Raw genomic sequence first — 12,280 nt, forward strand, 5'->3', positions numbered from 1 at the left:
AAGGATGTAAATCACTAAAGCTCGCTTCCTTCTTGTATACATGGTAGAAACGATGCTTACAGATCTCTGAAACAGGGATTCTAATAGTCTGTCAAAAGAAAGGAACAACAACCGTTTGAAAGTTTGAGCACCATTTAATTGTTTCCAAAAAATATAAGTTACATTAATATTAGGTAGAATGCTAGCATAATATTTACGGATATCATAGCATGAAACAAGCAAAGATTCCTCAGCCGTTCAATTCTAGGGACTGATGCTCTGACAGCTTGTGGTCTAGGCACCAGCAAAGCCTGTTTTATGTATGTGTGTATATATATGTGTGTGTGTGTGAATATATATATATATATATATATTTTGCATTATGAAATTCATAAATAGAGTACTTAATGGTTGGATTATCAACAAACTTCGCTATTAGAATCTATTGAGATGGGCATTTGTATTGTTTAAGAAATGACAGTTTCTCAATATCAAATTATCAATCTCTGGCGAGAAGTACTGCTGCTACTATCTACATCCATATGAAGCTTTGGAGATTGAGAAACGTCCTCGATGGAGGCCAAATTGGAGCACTCTATAGACTCTGGAATACGGAGCCACAAAAAGAATTTCAGTGCTGTGTATTAATTAATTGAAATTGGACTTGAATTCTGCGTCTAGCCAGTAGTCGTCCCTTGTCCGAGTCACTGATTTTGTAACCAGGCCTGTCTATTGCAATGGTTGCTGTATCTGAGACTTCTTTCTCAGGCCCATCCATGTATCTGCATTAGAAAAGAAACTTGTTTCGATTTTTCAGATCAATTAAAATTCATTTTTCTGAACAGGAAGCTTGCCTTGAATCACGGTTTACTTCGTACTTCTTTCCCTGCTCGATCGGTAGACCTACCTAGCTATTCTTTTCCGCATACGACTAGTTAAATAAAGGGGTTCAATTAGCATATAAGATGTTAACTTTTGTGGGCAAACAAAGTAGACGAAGCTTTGCAAACCTTAATTTGACGTATATAGGAAACTTTGTACGGCTCAAGAGTTCAAATGCTTGAAAAGCATGCGGCACAAACAACAAGAAGTATTTCCATAGTACTTTGTAGTTTGCGGTGCGTAGAATTGTTTGATTACACGAGAACTTGTCGGCTGCAAGTTGTGCGGTTGTCTTGAAGTGCATGCTATGCTTGGACGAACGAGGCTACTTTCAAGTTAACGTCTTGCCATCTTTGGAAATTTTAAGGCAAAGTTTAGCAGTTTCCATCTGAAATTTGTACTTCTGGTCTGCCTTCTGCTTTATTGCAACTAAAACTAAACTTATAAGCCGTTCTTGGAACAGCTACAACTAGTACTAGTAATATTTATGTGCAAATTCAGGCAAGATCTTGGAAGCTAAGGCAAGAACGTTGGACTTGGCTCCATGTTTCATTTCTAGACTAGCTGATTTGCTCGTTATCAAACAAGGTGCTCGAATTTGGTGGATGCTTGTCTGATAGTAAATACTTGCAACTAATTTAATTCAACCACTTTTGTTTGTTTAATACGTTCAATCATTTTACGTGACTACGACAGAAAAACAATTTGGAACAAGTTTTGTGTATAAACTACGACAAAATTTTGATTGTAATTAAACTGTGAACTCATTTTCTATACTTATATTGTCCGCCACGAATTAGATAACATGTCGTACAAGATAGTTTACGATTACTTCTTGTTGTTGTTGAATAAAATGAGCGAAAACAAAATAAATTAAAAAGAAAAAGAGTTATACATGTAAAAGAAAAAAAAAAAAGAAGAAACAAGATGATCACTTTTGTTGTGGCTACAACTAGTGTTTTGCTAATTAATCAATCATTTATGGTCACTCTCTCAGTTGAATTCTTTGATAGTTGTTTTATATTCTTCATTTTCTTTCCTAGAATCACACTCCAAATGTCCTGGATTCTATTTAATGAAGATATGAAAAATTTAAATACATAGGAGTTTTTCTTTTCTTTTTGGAACCCTAAGATTAAGAATTTTTATTAATGTCAAAACTATAGTGCACATGGAGTACTAGACTATAATATAAACCAATAAAAAATAGAAGGAAGCATATGTGAGATATATATAGTGATGGAGTCCGGAATTTATGAGAATGGGAGCATCCTGCAAATATTGAAAATTAAAACTTTATATAAGTCTTTAAAAGAGTGGAAATTAATACTTTTAATAGCATAAACATCAAGGTAGGCAATATAAATATATGCTATTAAATCAAAATTTTAATGGTGCGAGAAAAGGACTTTTTAATAAAATTTTGAAATTTCACAGGGGTTAAAAATAATTATTAACAATTTTGCGGGGCGAAGAGAGAGAGAGGAAGGAGGGGGGAAGGAACTGTTGCTCCCGCTTGCCCGCTCTCGTTGAAAAGAATAATTTGCAAACCATAGCTGAAGATTTGCCCTTTTGCCTTATCGTCATCCTTGTTATCAAAGCTCGAATTATTAGCCCTTGTTACATAAGTAAACTTCCATTACAAAGTGCCGATTTTGTACTTGTGGATGCCCATTTTATTTTCCTAGCTTGTGAGTAATACTCACCCTGGCTTTGTAGAAGAAATTCCTGCATTGAAGAATTTGTCAAAACTACAACTTGTTGAAGGAAGTCTATATGTCCAACGGCGGATCTAGAGGTGCAACATTAATATTAGTTTAAATTTAAAATATGTTGGTGTCAAAATTCTTAATATAACTAAGTATTTGTTATAAATTCACCAAGTAATTTACTTAATATTATATTTTTTTTAAAAAAAGTTATTTATTGCTTGTGATTAACCATTTATAATAGTTATCAGGTCATGTTAGTTTATAAAATTGCATAAAATTTTAAAATATGCATAAGACTACAAGATGTAAAAATTTAGTGTATAAACTCGGCTAATAATATGTATAGAACTAAACTGTCAAAGGAATGTTTGTTTTGCCTATAATTTGTATTATTGGACATCTAAAAAAGTTCAATGTTACATAATAAAATACATTGGAAAGAAAAAAATAGCATTGTGTAATATATTTTGTTTGAAGGTTCCATAATAGAATTGGTAAGAGCAAATGGAAAATATTTTAATACTTTTGTGGGCAATTGTACAATTAAAAGGAATATTATCAAAATTCAGAAGGTACAAGAGGGGAGCAATACTAAAAATTCCAAAATTTTATAGGCTATTCTATAGTTTTGTAAAAATTGAGGGGGTGCACCCCTTAGGATCAACGGTCTATCTCCTGAGGTAGAAAATTATGTATAGGATTTGATTTACTTTCGAAATTTTTTGATAGAAAGAATAGTGGGAGTGTTTGGATACCAAAATTATTCCAAATAATATTTCGCTTGCATCACAAACACATTTCTCAACTTACCTTTTTATATTCCCAATCACCTTTTTATCTCACGTACATCATATCACAAAAAAGTGCTACAATAATTATTTCAAATAATATTTCAAATAATACACTATCCAAAAAAATTGATAGAAATTATTCCAATATTTATGCTAATGGTAGCAAGTACATCAAACACGACACAAATTCATATAGATTTGAAAATCAAATAATACAACAAATCTAAAAAAACTATAAATTTGATAGTCAGATGTTCTATTAGGTGAATGTCACGACATTTCATCAAGAAATCTGTGTCCATGTCTTCCGATAGTTAGAGAGTCATCTCTGATTAAAAACTGTTTCAAATCAAAAGAAATTAGATTTGACTTTCAGATTTGATTGTTGAAATCTACCAAACCAAATCTTTAATATCACCAACTGAAAAGAAAAAAAAGGGATCAATTATGAAAAACACTCTCACATAATAGTTAGGGAGAAGAGGATAGATGATTTTGTCTATTCTAGACTAAATTATTATCACTTTACCCCCTTAACATTCAGTGTCATTATCAATTTCTTCCTTAACGTTACATTTTAGTCATTTTACTCCCAAAACTAAGGCTCAAACTTATCAAAATTTGTTAATTAAAGTGAAAAGACATGTGTAGCCCTTAAAATTATTATCACTTTACCCTATAAATTATAGTCTCATTATCAATTTATTCCATAGAGTTATTTTTTAGGCAATTTATCCCGCCGTTAAACCAATTTAGTAAGTTAAAAAATTTTAGAAGTATCCTCCTTTTTGTATAATAAAAAAAATAAAAAATTTAGAGTGACTCTTCTCCTTCTTAGTATCAAGAAAAAAAAGGTCAACGTATTAATCTCTTTATTCTTAGCAATCTTATTAATATTGAAATAAATAGAAAGATAAGGAGGCGAAGGGGAAGGGAGAGAGAGAGAGAGCTCAACTTTAAAAAAAATACAAATAAGAAAGAATTAAATATTTTTATTATTGAAAAATTATTTTACTTTTCTATTTACCACTTAATTCTAATCATAATCTGACAACCTTAAAATAATACGACAATGTTAGGCTCTTTTTTTTTTTTTTTTTGCAGAATCTAATTTTTTGTCTCATTCTTTCCTATCTCTTTTTCTTTTCCAAGTATTAATAAGTGTGAAAAAAGAAATTTGAGAAAATTCTTTTATTTTTTATGTTTTTGGAACTCTTAAAGTGAAAAAAAGGAAGAATAACCATTCCAATTTTTATTTTTAATTATATATAAAAAAGGTAAATACAATTAAAATTTTTTTACCATACTAGTTAGATTAACGATGAAATAAAATGTATAGAAAATAATGTTAGGGAAAAGATTATATCGCTATAATTTAAAGGAATAAAGTGATAATAACAATATAGTAATACTATAGAATAAAAGGATATTTTTGTTTAAAATTTTTTAATATGTTGAGTTGAATTATTTATGGAATTAAAGTAACTAAAAAATAATATTAAAAGGCAAACTGACAGTGTTTAAGGGAGCAAAATGATAATAATCCTTCCCCAAGACTCTTGAGTCTTGACAAGTTTTAAAACTCGTGCAAAGGTTGGAAAGTAGAAGTCTCAGCAACACCACGTGGACCTGTACGCTCCTTGTGCGAAAGAGCGACATGAAATCTTTTGCGAGAGTCCGTGCTGCAAATTTGTGGCAGAGAAATCGCCCGAAATCTTACAGAGCCAATTTCCTTCACAAGTCTTGACGATTCCACTCCTCACATCTTATCTTTTCTTCAACACTAGCAATTCTGTGATCTCCTCCTCATCATTGCTACTGGCTTTGGCTTTTGTAGATATGTTCTTCCACAATATCCTTCACCAAAATAGAAACTGGAAAAAAAAAATAGATATTTTCAAGAAAATGATTTGTGTCTCTCATTAATCATGCTTCCTTTAATCAATTAAGTGTAATCTATCAAGAGTTTGCTTAAGAGGCTATAGACTTCCATCTAGGATTCTATTATGGAAGCCGCCTAAGTGTTAATCACATATAGGATTCTAGTTTGATGCTTTGAACTTCACTTTAATTTTAGACATATGATACACGTAAATATCCCGCAAATGTAAAATGTGAGCATTTAAATTCAACGACTCGTATTCATATTCATCGTATAATTCAATAAAATTATTATTAAAAGTGCCTTAGTATTACTTTTCTACGAGAAAATTGCCAACCAGGGTCATATTACAAGACAAATCTATGAAATTTACATTATATGAAATTTGATTTTTCTGAACAACCTTGGTAAATCCAACTTTTTCTATCAAAAAAAAAAAAAATAGCATTAGTTGTTGTTACTTGTTAGTAGTTAATACGGTATTATATCTTTATGGTCCTAAAGAAGTCGTGTGGTGCCCACACGGAAGATCTCAAAGTCTCGATGGTGGTGTAGAGCTAGCGAGTGTGGATAAAACGTGCTTGCCATCCGCCAATCACAACTCAAAGAAATCCATATTGGCGCATACCCTACCCCCAATCAAAAAAAATTGGAAAATCCCACCAAAGAAAAAACCATTACTTCCTTTCCTTTCCACTGTATTCCCCTCCAAAAATAACTGTCAAAATACTTAGTACAAACAAAAAACAAACAAACGAATCAAAAGCCCATCCCTCTCAAACCCCCGGCTTAATAGTTAATATCCAAACACCCCCTTAATTCCGCTTCTTCGGAAACAGCAACGACAGGCTGCTCTTGAAGGGGGGAATTCAAGAGCGACGACGTCGTAAGGAGTCTAATTGCCGGCAGAAATGGCCGTGTCAGCCGCATTCGCTGCTGCAAAGCTGGAGACTTTGTTAATCAGCAACACGACGTCGTCAGCTGCGGCTCCCATTGCCGCCGCTTCTCCAGCTCAGGTTGGGCTGTTTCCCAGGTCGGCTCGAGCCGCCAGGCGCTCCCTGCAAATGTCTAGCGCCTCTGCCCTGAATTTGAATGTTAATTCAACTTCTTCATCCGTTAGATGTGAAGTTGCTTCTGATTTTTCCGTTGAAACATCCGATAAAATGGACTTCGCCACCAATGCGGCTTCTTCTTCCTCGGCTTCGGCTTCCAGCTTGTCCGCTCTTGAACAGCTCAAGACCTCAGCTGCGGACAGTAATCCTCTTCTCTTTCAATTCATTCATTTTTGCTTCAGTTTGTTTGAATTTCTGAAATCGGTTTTGCTTAATCAGTTTGTATATTCTGCTAGCGTAGTTTTTTTTTTCCTGTGAATTCTTTTAATCTTTTTTTTTTCAGTTTGTTTTCTAGTCAATTTTGTGTAAATTGCTTAAAAAGAATCACAGTCATTTCCAGTTGAATTTGTTCAAAATCTGTTTGCAAACTCGAGAACGTGCATATGTTCATGAACATATATTTGCAAACTTAAGTTTGTTAGAGAATGCAACTCCTAAACTAAGCTTTTACAGACTTGCCGAGTACCTGAGTTGTAAAGTCCTTGTTTTGATATAAGAAGGCAGTGGAATTCTTACCTTGAATCACTTTTTTATGCCCTATATGTTAGTCATTTGGTCACCAGAATGTTAAGTGTCTTGAGTATTTTGATTGTCAGTTAATTTGCTTTTGTTGACAAATTATATTCACCTTATTGCAGTATACATGCTTCCATAGACTCTGGTGGTTTCTAGTGGCCTGAGCTCCGGCATATCATGCAAATACACTCTTTTTACCTTTATGTCTTTTTTCTAATATTCTAATGCCAGGACATATGAAACCATGTACTCATTATAGAAAGGCAGTTAATATTTATGCTTATTTTGTCCAGGAACAATTTGATGTTCTAATGCCAAGATTAACGTTTTTTTTCTATATCTGATATCATGCAGGATATACAAAAGAAAGGAGCAGTATTGTTGTCATTGGGCTTAGTGTCCACACTGCACCTGTTGAAATGCGAGAAAAACTTGCAATTCCTGAGGCAGAGTGGCCTAGAGCCATTGGAGAGCTGTGTGGTCTGAATCACATTGAAGAAGCTGCTGTTCTTAGTACCTGTAATAGGATGGAGATATATGTTGTAGCCCTTTCTCAGCATCGTGGCGTGAAAGAAGTAACTGAATGGATGTCTAAGGTATCCTTGCACTTCCCATGGGACACAGAAGTTAGATAAATATTATCTTCTTTCTCCTATAATGCCTTCTATTTTTGGCTAATCATACTGTCTTTCACTGCAATATGCTGTGAGTGAGACTTATCGGCTGTCTAATGGGGTCCTTAATCTAAGAATGGTTGAACTTGTTAATGAATTAAATTGGATCAGACTCACCTTTATGTTTTTAACTTCTTGGGTAAGCATTGGATGGGTAGTTTGCTTTGCAACAACTTTCTCGAGAAACATGGTGTTCTTCTCTTCTGCTTACGCTGACAAAAAGACCAGGGATGGGGAGGGTGAAAGGAAGAGCAGTTTTGCTTGTTTCATGCTATGATATCCGTAAATATTATGCTAGCATTCTATCCAATATTAATGTAACTTATATTTTTTGGAAACAATTAAATGGTGCGCAAACATTCAAACGGTTGTTGTTCCTTTCTTTGACAGACTAGTGGAATCCCTGTTTCAGAGATTTGTAAGCATCGTTTTCTACTCTATAACAAGGATGCTACACGGCATATCTTTGAAGTATCGGCAGGTCTCGATTCTTTGGTGCTAGGAGAAGGACAAATTCTAGCTCAGGTCAAACAAGTAGTAAAAGTTGGTCAAGGGGTCGTGGGATTTGGGAGGAACATCAGTGGGCTGTTCAAGCATGCAATCACTGTTGGAAAAAGGGTTAGAACTGAAACAAACATTGCAGCTGGTGCTGTTTCTGTTAGTTCAGCTGCTGTAGAATTGGCTTTAATGAAGCTTCCTGAATCCTCCCATGCTACTGCTAGGATGTTGGTAATAGGAGCAGGAAAGATGGGTAAGCTTGTGATCAAGCACTTGGTTGCAAAAGGATGCACAAAGATGGTCGTTGCAAACAGAAGTGAAGATAGAGTTTCTGCCATTCGGGAGGAGATGAAGGACATTGAAATAATCTACAAGCCCCTCGGTGAAATGATGGAGTGTGCTGCCCTAGCAGATGTTGTTTTCACCAGTACTGCATCAGAAACTCCTTTATTCCTAAAAGAGCATGTCACGGATCTTCCACCTGTTGATCCCAGAGTTGGGGGTTTGAGGCTTTTTGTGGATATATCTGTTCCTAGGAATGTGGGAGCATGTGTCAATGAGATTGAGGCTGCAAGGGTGTACAATGTGGATGATCTCAAGGAGGTCGTGGCTGCTAATAAAGAGGACCGTCATAGGAAAGCAATGGAAGCTCAAGCAATCATTGCTGAGGAATCAAAACAATTTGAAGCTTGGAGGGACTCCCTAGAGACAGTTCCAACTATTAAGAAACTGCGAGCATATGCCGAGAGAATTAGAGCTGCAGAGCTGGAGAAATGCTTGTCAAAGATGGGTGATGACCTTCCAAAGAAGTCAAGGAGGGCTGTTGATGATCTTAGCCGCGGCATAGTTAACAAGCTTCTCCATGGTCCCATGCAGCACCTGAGATGTGATGGTAGTGACAGCAGGACTTTGAGTGAGACATTAGAGAACATGCATGCTCTAAACAGAATGTTCAACCTTGAAACTGAAATATCTGTGTTGGAGCAGAAGATTCGTGCTAAGGTTGAGCAAGCTCAGAAGTAAGCTCCTTAACTTTTATAATGCTTTTTAGGGCCACAAGGCTCAATAAGAGGGGAACTACTCAGATTTTCTTCGCGTGGCGCTGTTGTATATTGTTGTTGAATAGGTAAACAGGGAAAGGTTCTTTAGGGATCTTTCTCAGTTATTCTTTGCTGTTCCATGTTTCGGCATACCTGCAATTGCGGATCTCTCAATTGTATCGAATCCCATTGTATGAACACTCTAAAATATCTCGGTTAATATCAAGTGAGCTTGATATAGGCCAGAGGGTCCGTACCTGATGCTTGCCTACACATTTTAAGATGATGTGCTTCCTGTGTAACTAATGTTCTAAATCTGCATTTTCTCTTCATACCACTTGTAGCCCGGATTTATTTTGTGATCTATTCTCACTCCCATAAGAGAGTTGCCAGAAATTTTTATGCATTTTGAGATAAAGTAGTTTGTACAAACATTCTGCTTTTGCTTACACGACCCTCATAGTCTCATTTACAACTTCTTATCGTCCCATGGAACAATATATATGAAAATCGAGGATTGGAATATCCACGGGAATGTTGCAACTTGACCTATTTAGGCTTCTTGATTTGGGTTCGAGAATGCTAAAGCCCGTGGACTTCATAGTACTTCTACGACAAATCTTGCACTACGAACGGGTTAACTACATCCAAGCCCACTCAAACATCCGAGATACTACTGTTTTTTTTCAGTGTTTTGTGTGATCGATCGTCTTCGGCTATTCCTGGTGATGTTTCGGGCATTTCCAGCCCACTCAACCTCCACGTTTGACCTGCCTCTTTTTGTTACAGTATTCTAGTTGAGATCAAACAAACATGGTGTGATAAAAAAATTGAACCCAACTTTATATCTGTCAAATATTTTTATGTTCGTTTTGTTTAGCCAGGCTGCTGAACCTGAACTTTGTCTCCCTAGCGAGTGCTTTTGCGAAGCTGAGTCTGATTCTCTGGTTGGTTTTCATTATATCAAACACGTCGTTTCCTTTTTGGTGTGGAAAATCAAAGAGCTTCTTAGCAGGAGTTGGTGATGCATGTTATCTCATTACTGGCAGGAACAAAAACACACGTGCTGATCTTCTGGCCAAGATGAGCTTGAATCTACAATCCCATGCTACATTGTCACTAGATTCGGCCAAAATCTTTAGCTACGCATTCATTTGATAAGGTCTTCTAGTCATCGGTCAATTGGTCTGTATTTGGTCTTTATTCCTCCATTCCACCACCAAAAAAAAAAAAAAAAAATTTCATAAGTGAACTCTCCCCCTGCAGATCTGTACGATAGGTTTAATGGTAATTTTGTTGGTCACTGGTATTATTAGCAGAAAAAATCACACAGTGGAAACAAATATATCATATAGTTATTTGGTGATGGATAATTCTCAAAACAAATAGTGAAAAGAGCCTTAGGATCGGAAGAATAGGGAAGGAGCAAGACTAATATATTAACTCAATTAATTCAACATCTGTCCAAATTGAAACCATCGTCAAACAACCCCAATTCCTAATGTATGATACGAACTCGCCTGAAAGTATGAACTCATGTCTCATCAAGCCCTGGACCTAGACGAGAAATCACGAACCAGCCTGAAAGTATGAATTCATATCCCATCAGGTTGATTTGTGGAACTCTTAATCCTTCTAAATCACGAAGCTATGAACTGAGAGTGTTTCTTAACCCACAATTTAATAATTTAACGAACCAAAGTTGTTTGTAGAAGAACGCTGCAACTAAGATGTATACTTGATTGATAAGTTCGATTGAATACTTTCAAAAAACTCTAAAGTATTCAAGATAGGTTCTCTTGGACAAGAGAAAGTGATAAAACCCACGTTATTTGCTGGAAATTCTGAAAAATAATAAACGTTTGAAGGGTTAGGCTATTTATAGCCTTACAACAACTCAAAACCCTAATATAACTTGGATTAAAACTCGGCTCCCTTTAAACACTAAGCTGGCTGAATTTAATCACTTAATTAAACTACTTAAACAACTAAACTAATCAACTAGAATTCGGCTTAATTGGAGGGTAATTTGGCCGAATTAAAGGCCCTAATGAAATGACTAAAAAAAGTAAGGAAATTGACATTTAAACCCTTGCTTAACAAGACTAATTAACGACACAATTAACTAGCAAGATAACTTAGCCAAACTAGCTTGCTTCTAAGTCTTCAAGTGCAACCAGCAAGGTAAGAAATGGAAACTCGTCAAATTGAAAGCTTTCAATGGCCCTTGTGTCATTGCCAACTCTATCTTGAATTGTATAAACAAGCACTTGTAGTGAATCTCTAAACTTTCTTGCACGTGACCTGTAATCGGACCACTTGGAATTTGAACAACTTAATCAGCCTTGAACCCTTTGGACCTTTTATCAATATAAATCTAACTTACTAGTTACCACTAACTATTATAACCAACTAAATCTAGGAAGTAAACTTTCTTTTGGAAACTACGAATTGCACGACATGACTGAATCTAGTATTTCCTAATTCGTAACCCAATATGAGAACTAAATAAAACAATTTCTAAACTTTACTAATATTAGGAATAAGCTTGGTTTAAATTTTGTCAACATTAATACATGATGTCAGGGGTTTTATCCACTTCTATGTTGCAAAAGAAATTATTAGTAGTATGGCTAGCTACTGAAAGGAATGGCAGACTTAAGAACGATGGTCTTGCATAAGAAGTGGGGAATCATGCTCCTTCATTCTTACCAAAGCATGGAGCATTAATCATTACAAAGCAAAGCACAAACATTTTAGAGAATTTCTCGCTCAGAACAGAAGAACCCTTATGCTTCACCTCTTATTCTCCACAGGAAAACATACAAATGGAAACGTACGTACGTGGACCTCTTTCAGCCTTTTGGTGCAGTGTTCACGAGGCTCATGTCTGTCTGGATGAGTGTGACCTAATACATTCTTCTGTTCTTGGTGCTAGAATGGCCCCTCTTTAAACTTTGCTTCTTGGTTTGTGTAATCAGACATGCATTGGCCACAGTTGTTGAAAATTGAAATTTAGATGTATGACTAGTGATCAATGACTAGTATAGTGTCAAATGATTCCACCAAATTAATTCATCTTTTCAGTGTCCTTGCACTGTTTTTGTGCCCCTTAAAGGGGAGGCTGTGGATCTTCTAAATTCCGAATAGTTCAATGGAGGAGGTACCAACATGGAGCAAAACTCTATGTTGCA

The 12,280-nt window shown here is 35.5% G+C and overlaps 1 protein-coding gene across 1 annotated transcript; it reads left to right on the forward strand.

The window, feature by feature from the left end:
- Positions 1-5,899: 5,899 nt before the first annotated feature.
- Positions 5,900-9,482, forward strand: LOC113748977 (glutamyl-tRNA reductase 1, chloroplastic-like). The gene is made up of 3 exons (XM_027292588.1): positions 5,900-6,500; positions 7,229-7,470; positions 7,939-9,482. Exons 1-3 carry the CDS (start codon positions 6,158-6,160, stop codon positions 9,067-9,069), a joined length of 1,716 nt encoding a protein of 571 aa, XP_027148389.1. The 5' UTR covers positions 5,900-6,157; the 3' UTR covers positions 9,070-9,482.
- Positions 9,483-12,280: the final 2,798 nt, after the last annotated feature.

Source organism: Coffea eugenioides, chromosome 10 (genome assembly GCF_003713205.1).
Source record: "Coffea eugenioides isolate CCC68of chromosome 10, Ceug_1.0, whole genome shotgun sequence".
In the NCBI taxonomy this organism is placed as follows: domain Eukaryota; kingdom Viridiplantae; phylum Streptophyta; class Magnoliopsida; order Gentianales; family Rubiaceae; genus Coffea; species Coffea eugenioides.